We start from the raw sequence: 16,249 nt of genomic DNA on the forward strand, positions 1-16,249 counted from the left end.
ACAAATCTATCTCGGGTTTACCTGCGCTCCTCAACATCAAATATCATGAAGCGCGAGCCATGAATGCCCAGTACGCCCATAGAAGAAGAAACCAATTGACGGGAAAACTTTCATACATGTGTGGTTGTACCAGGACACTATACAAGGTACACCATTGGAAAGAGCCCTCTATATCACGACGTGTATCGCAAAAGCATCCGAAAGCATGCTTCAAGCAACTCTGCGCAGAGGCGGATATAGGACCCATGGGGAAGCGCCTACAGGGTTGTGATGGGGAGATTTAAAGGTCAGGTAGCTCCACAAATTACATGTCCCGATCTCCTATTGAAAATCGTTCAGGGTTTGTTCCCTCAGGAGAACACAAGGGTTTACAGCCTACATACATCTTTACATGTGGCTGTAATACCCTCAGTAACGAAGGAAGAAGTACTGGAGATTTGCGGTAGGCTGGGAGACAACAAAGCGCTCGACCTCGATGGCATACCAAACAAAGCCCTTACGCTGGTCGTCAAGTCGAGGCCATACATATTCGTAGAGTTGTTTAAAGCATGCTTGGCGGACGTGATCTTTCTTGAGACATGGAAAAAACAAAGGTTAGTGTTGTTGCTAAAACCTGGTAAGCCTCCTGGTGAACCATCTTTCTACAGGTTTATATGGCTATTGGACACTATGGGGAAAATGTTGGAGAGATTAATCTACAACAGATTGTTTTCGGTTGTATAAAGTCTGCGAGGCTTATCAGGCCGACAATTCGGCTTCCGCACGGTCAGATCAACGGTTGACGCCTTCAAACTGGCCACTGGTTTAGCTGAAAATGCGATGCACGGAATGAGTGGCACTAGCAAGTATTGTGCTGTGATTACCCTTGACGTGCAAAATGCGCTCAACTCTGCCAGTTGGAACCTTATAAGGAGGTCATTGGCGGCGATTGATGTACCAAGTTACTTAACTGAGCTAGTTGACAGCTACTTAACAGGGGTTTGGTACGACACAGACAATGGATCCAAAGAAAACATTATCTTCGCGAGTGTTCCATAGGGCTCTGTGCTGGGACCGCTATTGTGGAACATCATCCATAATGATGTCCTCATTGTCCCAGTTGCTAGCGAGGTAACAATACTGGGTTACGCCAATGACATAGCAGTGATTGTTGTTGCAAAAGATCTGGCGGATGTGGAATTATATTCATCCGAAGTAATCATTGCTATAAAGAAGTCGCTGAAAGATGCGGGTCTTGCCCTCGCGGAGCATAAAACAGAGGTGGCGCTTATCAGGAAGCGGCGTAAGGAAACCACTGCCAGTATCGGAATGGGGAAGCATATCATCGCTTCAAAGCCAGCAATTAAATATCATGGAGTGATGATAGATGCGAGGCTGAATTTCAAGCAGTGCTTATAAAATGTTTGCACCAAGGCGTCCCATGTTAGCATGGCCCTGGCAAGGATGATGCCAAATGTTGGAAGCCCGCGATGCACTCGTAGATTGCTTATAGGTAGAGTGGTGAGTTCTATACTGCTTTACGCAGCGCCAATTTGGTCAACTGCATTGCATACCGCATGCAATGCTCAAAAGATGAGCGTGATGTATGGAAAGATCGTCCTAAGAGTGTGCTAAGGTTATAGAACCATCTCGGAAGAAGCGGCTTATGCAGTAGCCGGAATGATGCCGATCGGCATTCTGCCCGATGAGATGACACGTATCTATGATGGACCCGATTCTTCCTCTGATTTGCAAATGAAAAACGCCGAAAGGGAGGAATCCTAAAGCAGGTAAAGGAACGATGGAAACAAGCAAAAAAGGGTTGATGGACCCACAGATTGATTTCCAGCATCAAGGTGTGAACGCAGTGAACGCAAGGTGAGATAACCTGTTATCTCACGCAATTTCTCACGGGACATGACGGTTACCGTAAATACCTCTATAGGTTCAAACTGGGCAGCTCACCTAACTGTCCCAGCTGCAACGGTATTCCGGAGGACCCGGCGCATGTTTTCTTCCATTGTCCTAGATTCGCAGAAGAACGGCAGAGTCTAGAGGAGACATTGGGAGGAACACTAGTACCGGAAAATATAATTGGAAAAATGCTTGCATGCCAAGAGAGCTGGAATGCAGTCAACGATAATTGATGGGCGAAGGGAGTGGTTATCCCGCGACGAAATACTTTGCGGTGGTTCCGCGGGGAAGAGGACAGAAGTTAGGGGGTGGTTTTAGTGGGTAAAAATGTGTGCCAGTGTCTTTGGAAGATTTCCACCTCCGGAAAAAAAGACAGACAGACGGACAGACAGACAGACGGACAGATAGACAGTGAACCGATTTTAATAAAGTCTTGTTTTACACAAAACCTTAAAAATTGTAGTGCAGGTCACTTTAATGACCTAGTTAAATTTCTTTGAGAGGCAGGGATAAAGCTTTAACACACATTCGTTATTACATTACATTGTGTCGCATAATATAATTCAACCCATACAGTTTTAATATAGGCTGACTATTGACAGGAACGAAGGCGTCTTAGCGAGTAATAAATCAGAGCACACAAGCTTTCATCTTAAACAAAGGCCCATGGCCTATAAATTTTGAATAATGTTGGCAGCATAGGCGCACTGCACTATCCGTTCCAGCCCCCTATCCATGGCATATCTGGATCTTTATTTAAGATACTTTGTGAGCAAAAGTCCATCGGAATCTATGAATACAGTAAAGAGCATGAGTTAAAATCTTGGGAAAACGCTCCCAAAGTTCGGGAACTTAATAACCCTTATCGCACTTTCATAATAACCGCTGTAGCTATTTTCTACTTTTTCATTCGTGGATATTTTTATTGTATCTGCTTCGTACAGTCAAGACAAGCTTTTGTCATAAAATCAGGTTTTTCGATGTTGAGCTATAATGCGATTTTTATTAATTTCAACTGATTTTCGAAATACCAAGCAAAGTCGCTTTTTGATTTCATTACTCAAAACATTGGCTACAAAACTAACTTCACTATGTATTTTGCAAAATGTTAGACCTTAATAAATCCCTAGTTAATTATTTGGAACTATTTGTTCGTTACCACCGGTAGGGTTTTCTGTATGTTTCGGCGTCGTCTTTAACTGTTAGTACTTCAGATCTCAAATTAACAAAGTTCAGAGTTCGGAATTATTTGCAGTGATCGTTGTCCATTATACTATTTAATCGTTGCCTGCAATATATAGGTAAAACTTTGATTTGGTCGACCTTTTAATCGTTTCCTATCGACTCGCATGTTCAGGCCACTCTTAACCAGTGAGTTCCCTTCATCGTCAATTACATGACCATACCAGTGAAAACGCTTCCCTAAAATTTTTATCACGATGAGTGCAATCCCATATCGATAGCTGTTGTTCTTTCAGTTCACCGTTGACAGATAGCCCTGATTCAAAATACTTAAATCAAGCCTATTCCTTGGTGAACATCGACAGAGGCACGGAGGAACGGCTTCGATACACCTGTCACACTTTCATACTTCGAACTCTACTCTCTGTCGTACGGAAGGTCGTGGTCCAAATCTCACTGGTGGCAGTGGGATTTGTATAGTGATTTAACGTCGGATACCAGTCGACACAGCTGTGAATGAGTACCTGAGTCAAATCAGGGTAATAATCTCGGGCGAGCGCAATGCTGACCACATTGCCTCCCATCGGGTACTGCGCTCCTGTAGTGTATCGTAACGGTCTTGAATAAAGTGCTCTAACACACTTCAAGACCCTGATCCAAGATGGTTTGTTGCGCCAACGGTTGTTATTATTAAGAGAAAATGTCAATGAATTGAAGAAATCAGAACGGAGACAAAGTCGATTTGTGATACTACGCTTTGGAATGCATCAAACACAAAATGGGTAACTTTTTCTATTAAAAAGTGAGTTATATTAAAAGCCCTTATGATCTGTAGCATTTGAATATACATTTCTAATAGTAGCTGACATCGAAAATTTCTTCATATTGGTAACACAGCAGATATTTTATCCTCATTCCAAAATTACAATATACATTCGTCTCAAATAAAATTAGGTTACACAATTTCATGGGGTGCTAAAGGCGATATTTTATTACAACTATACACATTCAATAGCGCACCACACCAATGCCGGTGTCGAGTAAATAAATTAGTTCCTGAAATGAAAATGGCTTTTGTCAAATAGCTATAAATCAAGACGCTTATTTTTCATGTCGACTACCTTTCCAGGAGAGAATGCGTGTCAGAGGAAAATCAATGCGCGAATCCACTGTTTTACATGTACCCCAAATTTTTTATCATTCACTCAGCCGAACTGTCATTTGATTCGAAAGCAGTGTAAGACGCGCTCATCCGCCACCACAAAAAAAAGTAGTAGAATTCCAGTTTTGAAGTTCTTTAGTTTGCTTAGATACACATATTTATGTACATACGAATAATTAATATATTTTCAAAATTAATACTTTCTTCATTAACGGAGAATAAAAAATAGGACTTACTAGAAAATTTATCAATGAGAGAACATTTGCAGTCATGAATTGAAGGCAGTGGCAAATCTCAATATAATTAATGAACTCTTAAAATTACAAAAAATTTCTTTATCAATAATGTGATTACATTGCTTGAGCATGTGCTATGAGCAAATTATATAATCAGTAGAAGAAGAAAAAATCTTGACTGGCGATTTCGTCCAGGCCAGAGGCAACTCATCAGACGCTGCCTCACCTCTGCTTTGGGAGCAGCGTGACCGACAGGGCCGACAGATGGTAACCGCTCCATTGATATATAATCGCAAACACGACATGAGTGCGAATTATATTGAAGTGAAATCCGGACCACTTGGTCCGGTCCGTCGTCAAATGCATGCGGACTCAAGACTCCCAGCATCCTCAACAAAATAATATACCAAATAATATACCAATATACCAATACCAATGTTTGTATTCCGTTATGTATGTTCTGAAATCCAACACTTCATCTTATTTTTAACCAAATTGCTCTTATATGTTCCCTTATGTTACCTCTAAGTTAAAACACTTTTCGGAGAAAGTACACAAAAACACTTTCTCGGCGTGAAAAGTTTCCCGGCGGAGATGCATATACAAAAATGCTCATCCAGGAATATCATTTAATTTTAAAGGGAAAAGTATTTGCACAAGTTCTGCATTACACCATATCACATACTCTACATACATATGCATGCCCTATGACACATGCTTACATATATGTATATTTAGATGAATACTTAGTTTCTACCCTCTTGACTGGATTCCTAAGTGCCTTTAGATTTCCCTTATCCCATCCAGTGCTCCTTCTGCTATACAATACTATATTACGGCTAACACTCATATGGTGCAAACAACTGCTTTCTATCTCACGGTCATCCCTACACTTATTCATGTGTTACGTATCCATGAGTGTACATATATCAAGCGACACTGTGTCCAGGAACGCCTGCAGCTATAAATACAAGTGACAGTTACCATGAACTGACTTATGTCTAAAGGGTCGTTTATCAAATGATACTTTATTAATCTAAGCACATATCTCGGGTGAAACATTCAAATTACGAGAAAATTATAGTATTAGAGGTTTTTCGTTTCTTTAGATGTGAGAAGCTGAAAGGATGTTGGTTTACGGTTTAAAGACTGATTCAAGATAATATTTCATGTTGTATTTGAATTAATTTTTTGTTTAAGTGATCGCAAAAGGATAGTTACCAGTTTCTTAACAAACATTATGTAATACCACTCAAACCTGAAGTTTAGTAAACAAATCTTCCGACTTTAAATGCATTTAGGTGTACTTTCCCTTGAAGTTCAAACTTGATACAACTTCCTCTTAAACTTGAAGTTGTAATCAGGAATAAATATTGAAGATTTGTCCAATAAAGTTCAATGACCATTCCAATCGTATTTTAGTGCAAACCGCACTTTTGATGTACTATTTCTTAAACTCTAAGATTATGCCCACTACATTGTGCACATTAGTATCCTGAAAATTTTACGTTTAAAAAAAATGCCAGTGCGCCATTAAAACCTTCGATCAAATTTTTTTCATTGAGGTATTGCTCGTGTATCCAACACTCAAAACCAACAAAGTATAAAAATCGTTTATACTAGTAGCACATGTAGATGCGTGAAACATTCCTTTTTCCAGGACTGCCATATATTACGTTTTGGCAAAGCTAATTTATTAGATATAACCACTCATATTCAAAACCAACGCGGCAAATTCATCGAATCACTTGTCGCGGCGTTTTCAACGCGATTACACGATACGTACCGCTATGGACGCCATCACACATTCACAACGATGTAACTAACTCTCAAATAATAAGCTTGGGAACGTTACCAATTCACAACGCTTTGCATGAGATTGCTTTGATTTATTAATTTATGTAGATAAAGAAGACTACACATAAGAGATCCGTCTCCTGATGTATTACTTGAATTTGTATGGTGCAAGAAAAGCATGGCTCATGTTCGAAAGACGAATATATGAACCAGAAAGGCCACGGGCCCATTAGGTGCTTCGCACCTACCCAGCGAATACGAAATGGCATTCCGTACTCCCTAGAAATTTGATTTGCTCCTTCTAATACAGGAAGAGGAGCTGGGAGAGAACACGGCGGGGCTTTTCAATCAAGGTTGCAGGTTGCGATCTGCCCATATTCTCATAAAAGTATTAGTTCACTTTTTTGTTATAGTCTTATGATGGGAGTACACATGGTTTGATATGTCAAAACAATTTCTTTTCAAGAGGATTGTCAAAGCAAGGTATCGTCTTGAATCGTTGATATCACTCAAATTGAAACTTTTAAATAACTGTGATGGTCAACACACAATAGTCTCAACTTGATCTTTGTGTTGAGATAACTGCATTTACAGCTTTTATACAAGCAACAAAGTAGATCTAGCGCTGTTAATGCGTCGAACGACCTCCAGTGCCACAGTTCGCAAAAAGGCCGCTACCTAGATACACAAATTGATCAGCGACTTCGATACTCGCCTCATTAATACAAATATGAAGAGTGCAATGACCCGCCAGACAGAGAACCTTGGTATTGTAAACATTTATCTTCATTCCAACGCTATTTATCTCTCTAGAGCCATTTGACCAAGGTCTATGATTCAATAAGAAAGCAAAAAGATGTCATCAGCATAGTCGAAGAGTTTGAGGAAAGATGTCACAGTTCTTTGAAGTCCTGCGCGTCCTCTGGGTAGAACACTACGAAGGATATCACCCATTAGCCGGAAAGTTACTTTTTCTGTGGCTACCCAATCAGCAAGATTGCCCTTATCGATCGATAGCTGGATCATATAAGCAGTCAAAGTTTAACTTGGAGATCGAACATAAGATGGTAATATCCCTTTCGAGGTGGATGTCAGCTTCTGTATATATATATGCTTACCTGTATTTTCTAGCAGATCAAATGCATAAAATTGATCGGGGGACATTCCGCACTCATTAGCAAGCTCAATTACTTTGGGAGGTAACTTGAACTGCGGAAATGCATACATTGAATCTTGTATGACTGTGCAAGAAAATCCTTCGAAAGAGTTTAACACCTTATGAACCAGTTGTGCTCTTTGAGCCTTTTCCTCCATAAACAGCTCATAGGAAGGTTCACCTTCTCTCGGAGGGTTAACCTGCAACAAAAATTTTCCATACATTTCCAAAGAACGGATTGTTCCACTTACCAGACAGAATATCGCTGCTTGACCCACTGTATTTGGACATAGCTGGGCTGACAAATTTTTGTAAAACATGGCTTTAAAGTCTGCGGGGAAATTGAATATCTCAACCAAACCACCTCGCAAACCACATTCGCCGGTGTACCCTTTTGAACAAGACATAAAGCTAGCTAATGCCATATTTTTGTAAGGTCCACCCATTTCTACAAGAACTTTTTTGAAAGAGTGAAATTCTATTCCGTCTTCATATACATTGTGTTGATAAACTTCATCGGCCAAAATAAGGAGATTTTCTTCATATGCGAATTTTATGATCTCCTCCATGTTTGCTCGGGTTAATACTTGACCAGTAGGGTTTCCGGGATTTATAATAACGATAGCTCGGGGTATGCAAACTTCTTTAGCTTCATCAATAGCTCGTTTGAGTTCGTTGATGTTAAGTCCCCAATTTGTCTCTTCTTCTAAGAAGTACGATATAAGATGCATGCCCTGTTCAACGGCTGTTGCAGAATACAGCGGATACTGCGGAATCGGGACCATTATTCCAGTTTTCTTATTGTCAACAGGACAGCTGTTATTTTAGAAAGTAAAACTTTATTTTTAAAGAAATTAAATGTTCCAGTTTTTATACTTAAGAAGTTGAAGAATTGATTTAATCCCTTGTGTGGCGCCTGTGGTTAAAATAATATCACGGTAATCAGAGGGAATACCATCACGCTCTTCAAGGAATTGCTGAACATAGCGACGGATAACTTCTATTCCAAGCGACTCAGTATAGGATCCTAATGAACCTCCATTGCAACTAAACGGAAGCTAAACGGCTATGCTACGTAGTAGTTAGTGGACGGAACTCAGGAGTGCATATACCAACGAATCCACCATTGGAATACTTACTTCATTGTGGAATCATTTGAGTTGTTAAGTTTCGGCCACGGCTGCCCTGTTCTGCTTTGCTGGGGAATTTTGTTATTGGGAGGGAGGAAAGAGAAAAGAACGGAGAGATGGGGGAAAGTTTTGACAAGAGGCGAGTGTGCTTCGCTTGAGATCGAGAACGTGGCCGCGAAGGATGATGATGGAGTGATATTTTTGAACGACGGACTTTTGATGGACCGCGACTTTCTGGTGGACCGCTCTAATTCCAGTGCACTTTTATTCCTTTTTCGTAAATTTATTTCTGAGGGCGTCGTGAAAAAGGTGATATCTCTAGTTTTTGTTGTGTTCTTGCGTGTCATGTTTGCAATCAATTGCTACTGGTGGTTTACAATTGCCGCTGCTTCTGCGCCGTATTAATACAGTAATTTGGTCTCATCCTCTGCAGTGTGTACACATTCGGGATACAACTTTTAAATCGTATGTTAGTTGCAAAGTGGTCAAAAAATGTGACTGCCCGTACAGTGTCGATCAGTTGAAACCCAACTGACTGCATTGCAACCTCTGGGCCCCAGCAATGTGCCACCAATGAATAGGCGGTGGAAGTTGCAGAAATCCGCCAACTTTCTACCATTATCGTTACAGTCACCAAGACCGAGCAAGGTATTGTCAGAGTCCACCTTGGCATTTAGATTACCCATCACGATCACCTTTAACGAATCTCTCTTAAACTGCATGCCTCCTCCACTATATCGGAAATCTCCATTGGTGCTTAACACTGTAAAATTCCCATGCTCCTCAACGTGAAGTGGAATCTTCCAGCTAGAATCCTGTTAGCAACCGGTTCCCAAACCACACATTATTCGCATCTGCTACCACTTGGTTCTCCAGAGTATAACCCTAAAAGAGGGGCGTACTCTCCATAATTCCACCATCTTACTTCGCTAAGGCCCAGAATGGGCTTATATCGTTGAAATTCTCGCTCAAGGTGAAGAAAGCGGGCATTTTTGGACCCCTTGATACCGTTGTCAAGAAATATGCCCACATCTCAAAAACCAATCATAATTGATTTTCGACAGCCAAAGATCTTAGTCGTGAGGGTAAACGGTAGCAATAAAGTTTTGAAACTTGCTGGTTGCTAGCCCACACCTGTGAGATGGCTCTAGTTAAACCATTATATATAAATACATTATATATCCTGTCTTAATTATATCGTAAAACCATTGAATCCCTTGAACACTAAAAGTAAGACCTTAACATTAGAAGGCCACATAGAGCACAGAAGAGAAACATTGTAGCTTACTTTCCCTACACCAAAAAGAGTCCCCCTCTTCATTTCATGGACTTTATCCAGGCTATATTATTCCGAAAATATTATCAAAAAAAATGAAACAAAATTGTCACACTCCGCTTAAAGGTTTTTCACCAAACTGTTTAACACCATAAAATAAATTGAATCATAAAATGCACATTGATTCCATTCATTCTCACTTAAAGGAGTAATTCATTTATTTGCAAATTATTGCCTAATAACGAGCAACATTTCGAGATTGAAATTGTACTCGTCCATTTTTTTCAATTTTTATTTGAACTACGAGGGAAGCCATTACATTATCATATTCACAAAATTGATTTCCAAATATAAATATTGAAATTGCTCACAAATCATATATATTTCCATGAGCCATCTGCTTTGAAAGTTTTCAGGGCAAAAAGAAAGGTTTCCAACTCTTTATATCGCTTTTGGGTGATGGGGGTTCGAGTCCATCCAGTGATATCCTGCAACAAATAAACGGGCTGAATTTGGTCCGTAATAATTCTAAAGAATTTGGAAACGCGTTCAGCTATATATACTTAGATATAGATACGTACGGACACATTTACATAAATGATAAATTTAAATGTTTCATTGGGATGTTGGTCCTGGTGTGCCCTTTTCAATAACCTCTCCAAGTTGCATCCAATGAAATGTATTTGACGAGTGCTACGTTGTATCCCTGGAGCCAACTTTGGAGTAAAGAAGGAAATGAGAGATAAAAGGAATGGAATGCCTTTTTCGATAAAAAGAAAGGAAGATTTTTTTAACTGCCCAAATTTTTTCACCAAAAAGGAGACTGTCTAAAGAACCGATAATTTTGGAAGGTAGCGGATGAATACAAATCTACTTGACGTGACTCATTTATAGGTGTCTGTATATATACACTAAATTGTTTGAAGTAAACAAACCTAGGGAGCATATATACAATACGAATTCAAGTCTCTTTGAAAAGGCGTGTGAGGGGTTCATCTGATGATTGCCCTCATTCAAGCTTTGAAAACCCTTTTTCCCATACAAAACAAATATGAAAAAGTGACTTATATAAAAGGGGATATTGGTTTATTCACTGTAAATTTATTGATGTATCCTTTCCGGTTTTTTCCTTCACTTTTTGCCAATCTTAATTTATATAACCTTTTATTCGCAAATCTTCCAAGGATGATATTTTGTGGAAAGAGAATATTTTAGGATAGAAACGTGAGGGAACTTTTACATTTTTTTTACTCTGATTTTTTTTCGGCCTAATGAATTCTATTTGTTTATCGATAATATGGTTTTGGCTAGGCATGTGATACGTTTCGCAATGGATTGAGTAAAGACAGTATATATGTATGTACATATAAACAATATCCAACAGTCCGGAGGTTTTTTGTTACATAGGTCCCACCGCCAGTAATTGTGGCTGAGTTTTCAAAAGAGCAAATAATCCCGGTCGAACAAAATGCTGCATCCTAGTGTACAGTTATGGTCTCAAAATGAAGCGCTTAAGCACAATTGGAGACCTGGGTCCACCACGTTGTTGCGGCATCGATTAATCGAATATTATTTTTAATTTTTCCAAGTTATCACTATCGCGGCTGGTAACGAATTTTACCTAATACTAACACTCAGCTTCAAGCTTTGGCGGTCAATAATGATAAGCGAACAGCGAACCACACAGAACGTCGAGTGCATCTGAACGCACCTAGCCAGTAGATTATATTTAATTGCGAAGCTAAGCTCTTTAGCATAATTAGGTAACCATGTAAGGGATTCAACGCCATTCAAAACCAAAAGGGACTCGATGAATCTGCCTTCAAAATGCCTCGGATAGGCTCTTAAGAGCTGCATTAGCAAAGTGTTACACTAATTTTCCATCACTGTCGCAAAAAACTTTACTAGTTTCCGATCTAATAGGATACCAACGTATGACATTGATTTGCAAGGTGTGTGACATGCTGTCAAAAGCTTTAAAGTAGTCAAAATGGCAGCTAAAAATATTTAATAGTCGATAATGAATTGCATTCCTGTCGTGATAAGACATCCCCTTCTTTAAAAAATGGTAGGTAATTCCCCCAGATAGAAAGGGTGGAATACCGGTAAACTTCTTATACTAGAAATTGTGTATCCGACCCAAGCCAGGTCCTCTTCCATCTTAGTCACCAGTATTTGCGATAACCTGTAGTCACATACGCTCCCCGGGAATAGCTACGATTGTGCCGCTGGGGGTGATAAAGCGGTGATGCCCTGCAACCCGGTTACACAATCACATGCGCGTATCGCGGAAACGCTTGTCGAATTTTTGATACAACAATAGGCAGTATGATGTCTACCTGCCATCATAGAAGCCAATGATAAAAAAAGTTAATTTCCTCTGTCCATTTCACATGCTGCCTACGCGGACTTACTGAAGTCTCCGCCGTAGAATAGACCCAGCAAGGGGTCCCGGTCCTGTCGAGAAATAGGCAAGGGTTCTTGACCATTGAGAGCATCAAGCCATAAGCAAATTAGTCTGAATTATGCAAATCTGTGTTTGTACGTTAAATATTGAGCTCTTCGGAACAGGCGCGTTGAACATGGTAAAGGTTGCTATAAACTTTTCTACTTTGGTAGCGTACAAACTCAATATAGTGTCGGCATTGCCATCTCTGAAAGTTTCCATCCCACCATTAAAGAAATCGAGTGATTTGATAACCGGCTTGTTAAACTTACTATTATATCAAATATCCTGATAGCTGAGTGGTTAGAGCACAAGGCTGTCGTACGGAAGGTCGCGATTCAAATCCCACTGAAGGCAATGGGATTTGTATAGTGATTTGACGTCGGATACCAGTCGACTCAGCTGTGAATGAGTACCTGAGTCAAATCAGAGTAATAATCTCAGGCGAGCGCAATGCTGACCACGTTGCCTCCTGTAGAGTACTATAATCTTGTATTGTCCCCTCTACGATCTTGAATGAAGTGCTCTAACACACTTCGTGACCCTGATCCAATTGAATTGTTGTGCCAACGATTATTATTATTATTATATCGGGGTCCCAATTCTCAGATTCAATTTTCAATCACGTTATTGAGGAGAGCAGAACACCATCCAACTGACAAAAAATCATTAACGTTCCAACATGGAAGAAGAAAGGCAGTCCAGCAGATGTTCAAATCAACTTAATCTTGACAACTGCATTCGCGAAATCGTTCAAATTACCGTGAACCAACCCGAATTTGTCGGGAACAGTAGAACTACTGACGCAATAAATAAATAATAATTTCTACCTTACATATTACCCTTATGAACTTTCGGGACTGGATCATCCTCATCCATACGGATTAGGTGACCCGCCCAACGCAACCTGTTAAGCCGGATTTTATCCACAACCAGGCGGTCGTGGTATCGCTTATCGTTATGTAGCCTTCGGAATCGTCCATCCTCATGTAAGGGGCCGAAAATTCCTTTGGAAAATTCTTCTCTCGGACACGGACAAAAGTTCGCGATTTTTCTTGCTAAGAACCCAAGTCTCCGAGGAATACATGAAGACTGGCGAGATCATTATCTTGTACAGTAAGAGCTTTGACCCTATGGTGAGACTTTCGAGCGAAACACTTTATCTGGCCTCGCACATTGGTCAAGGTCAACCTAGTCAGCCTTATCAGTTTCGTATAGGTGCCGAATCCTCGCATGGCCGTGCACCCTGGGTTTGCGGTCATAGACGGCTTTAAAGTCGATGAAAAGATGGTGCAACTGATGGTCATATTCCAACAGTTTTTTCATCGCTTGCCGCAGAGAGAAAATCTTATCTGTTGCTCATTTGTTTGGAGTGAAGTCTCTTTGGAATGGGCCGATGATGTTCTGGGCGTAAGGGGCTATCTGGCCTAGCAAGATAACGAAGAATATCTTGTAGATGGTACTCAACAACGTGATACCGCTCACTTTATGCTGGACGAAAATAGGATAGCGGAAATGACCTGAAAAAATTCAGATATTATCTTCTTTTTCTTCAGCCTTTGTCCCGTTCACAAGCGGAGTCGGCTCGTCGTGATTGGTTTCGCCGTTTGGCTCTATCAAATACCTGATTTGGATGCAATCAATATCAATTCAAAAGCAACTATCGTCAATCCCCAATGTTACCAACACCTTTCCGACTATTTAGTACTAATTGTTTTCTAGTAATCTTCGTAGCATCACCTTTCAGAATAGTAAATAATCCCTCTTCACGACGGATTTGACCCAATCATCATTCACTATGAGCTGCACCGATATCAATAATAACTTGCCGAATATACCCTTCCTTGGTTTTTGATGACATCCTTTGAATCGAAGTTCAAAGAATTTTATGTGAAGATTTAAATTATGTAAAGATTTAAATTGGCTTGTCAAACCATTCGTTTTCCTTGCCTTTTTATTTTACGTATATTAAATAGATCCTAAGAAATTGCTTCAGTGATTCGAATTAAGATGTCCTGGTTCCACCAGCAAAAGTCAGGAAAATTGCAAAAGCATTTTGAATAACATTCTCCATGTGTGTATATATATATATATCACTATGGCGAAAATCCTCTGCATACAATATTTTCTAATATAACGAAGTTTCATTTAACAAGCATGCATCAAGGAAACCTATATCAAAAAGGTTAAGAAATCTGTCCGAATTCATTTTTATGCTCGGGACATCCTTACACCCTCACCTAATTGCCCCGTATTGATTAGGATGTGGTAACTCTAAGAGGTAATCCCCCTGATCCGGCATCGTGAATTAATGGGGTGAATAGTCAAAATCGGATCATTGCTTTCAATGCATATATAGCATATACTACGGTCCTATCCAGTCAACAATCAAAGTTTAATTTCAATACCTTAAAAAGGATAAATTGAATCTTCAGTGAAGAAAGCACAAGTTAAACGAATCTACCTTCACCCCATAACCATGGTACCAGCACGGTTATCCGTCTAGAAATCGTCCAGTCACCGTGAATTACGGTTACTGCTACCAGCCGTCTGAAAAATGGCGTCGTTTCTTCTTCAGTGTTTCTCTAACCTAGTGATGCGATCAGCAAAAGGTTTTCAGCTAATAAAGCTCCTAACTAGTTTTTCCATGTAACGATAATAAATAGAGGGATAACTTTCCATTGGCAGAAATAAATGAGCGAAGATAATTTCCGCATAATACAGTGACATTTAACTATTAAAAGCGAGAACAGAAATACAAACAAACGTTTAACAAGTCCAGGTAGTCAGGTTCGCACCAAACCCACTGTGGAATATCACTGCCGTGCCCAAAGGAAATACTAAGAGAGCAAATATAACCATACATATGTTGCTAACTTATCAACCCCTTCAGCACGAATCCCATTATTATCAACATGGGCTTCTGATGTTACGGCCACCATTAAAATTGATATAGGGACACGCTTCATTATAGGAAATATCCAATACAAAAGATTATCATCCATCAAGGCGTACTAATTCTTTTAAATCCTTTTTTATCCAACTTATCCTGAATATTAAATGAATGAATGATACTTGGGGTGTTCCTTGCTGCGTTTGCCTTCTGCTACATTATTTCTCCGTGATGGTATTTTTCGAAAGTGAGGGGTCATAAAGTTGGGAGATAGGTCTACATCTAATGAACATTTTGCAGGTTCAGGACGCATTTATTAAACGAGATTGAAGCACTCGTCTATATGAAAGATTCATGATTGGCTGTAGTGTCATGCCAGGCTGTTAAATCTGCATAAAAGTAAATTAGTGCCGATACCTAACTGGCTATGGCTTCAGCTTAAGTAAACTAAAGTTTCCACAAAATTAGGACGTAAATTTTTAAAAATTGTTATACTGCAAGTATTTACTTGTTTGTGGAGCCAACAGCGGAGGATTTTACTGGAATAATTTCCATAAATTAAGTATTCAAAAACTTAAATAAAGATAACTTCAAAATACAACTTCTCAAATCCAGGAATGTGTACGTCTGCATTCCACTGTAGGATATCAACAAGGAAAACCTGAACAACGCAAAAGGATTCTAGTTCTTACTTTTCATGCACAGCAACTACCAATGCAACTTCTACAAGACGACTACGCGTCACTTAAAAGGATATTAACGACGAAGTTGGATAGCATAATACGCGTTCGCTTCGTTTCCTCCACAGAAAAAGGATGAGATAAGAGACGATAAGGCGGTAAACGTTACTTTCATGTCTTGTTAGGTAAAAACGCTCTCAATACAGTGGAAATAGGATGACGAAGATAGCTGGTTTGGATAGGCTTTGTATGTCCGTCGTGTAATTGCAGACTCCGAAAGGATATAAAAGAAGTAGAAGCGCATTCACCCTGACGGAATGTATCGACAGTATCATTCAGTATACAAAAAAGGGTCGTTTGCCTTTCAAACGTTTTCTTTTCAGCAATGATATATTGCG

At 39.7% G+C, this 16,249-nt stretch overlaps 2 protein-coding genes across 2 annotated transcripts in view; one reads left to right on the forward strand and one right to left on the reverse strand.

Annotated features, from left to right (window-relative positions):
• Positions 1-16,249, forward strand: part of LOC119649661 (teneurin-m) — a 229,903-nt gene that overhangs the window by 136,884 nt on the left and 76,770 nt on the right. The gene's annotated exons all lie outside the window — the stretch shown is intronic.
• Positions 5,403-8,570, reverse strand: LOC119649612 (alanine aminotransferase 2-like). Its single transcript, XM_038051832.1, has 5 exons — positions 8,566-8,570; positions 8,303-8,473; positions 7,678-8,242; positions 7,389-7,626; positions 5,403-5,434 (listed from the first exon to the last, which is right to left on the reverse strand). Exons 1-5 carry the CDS (start codon positions 8,568-8,570, stop codon positions 5,403-5,405), a joined length of 1,011 nt encoding a protein of 336 aa, XP_037907760.1.

The sequence above is a fragment of the Hermetia illucens genome, chromosome 2 (assembly GCF_905115235.1).
Source record: "Hermetia illucens chromosome 2, iHerIll2.2.curated.20191125, whole genome shotgun sequence".
Classification (NCBI taxonomy): domain Eukaryota; kingdom Metazoa; phylum Arthropoda; class Insecta; order Diptera; family Stratiomyidae; genus Hermetia; species Hermetia illucens.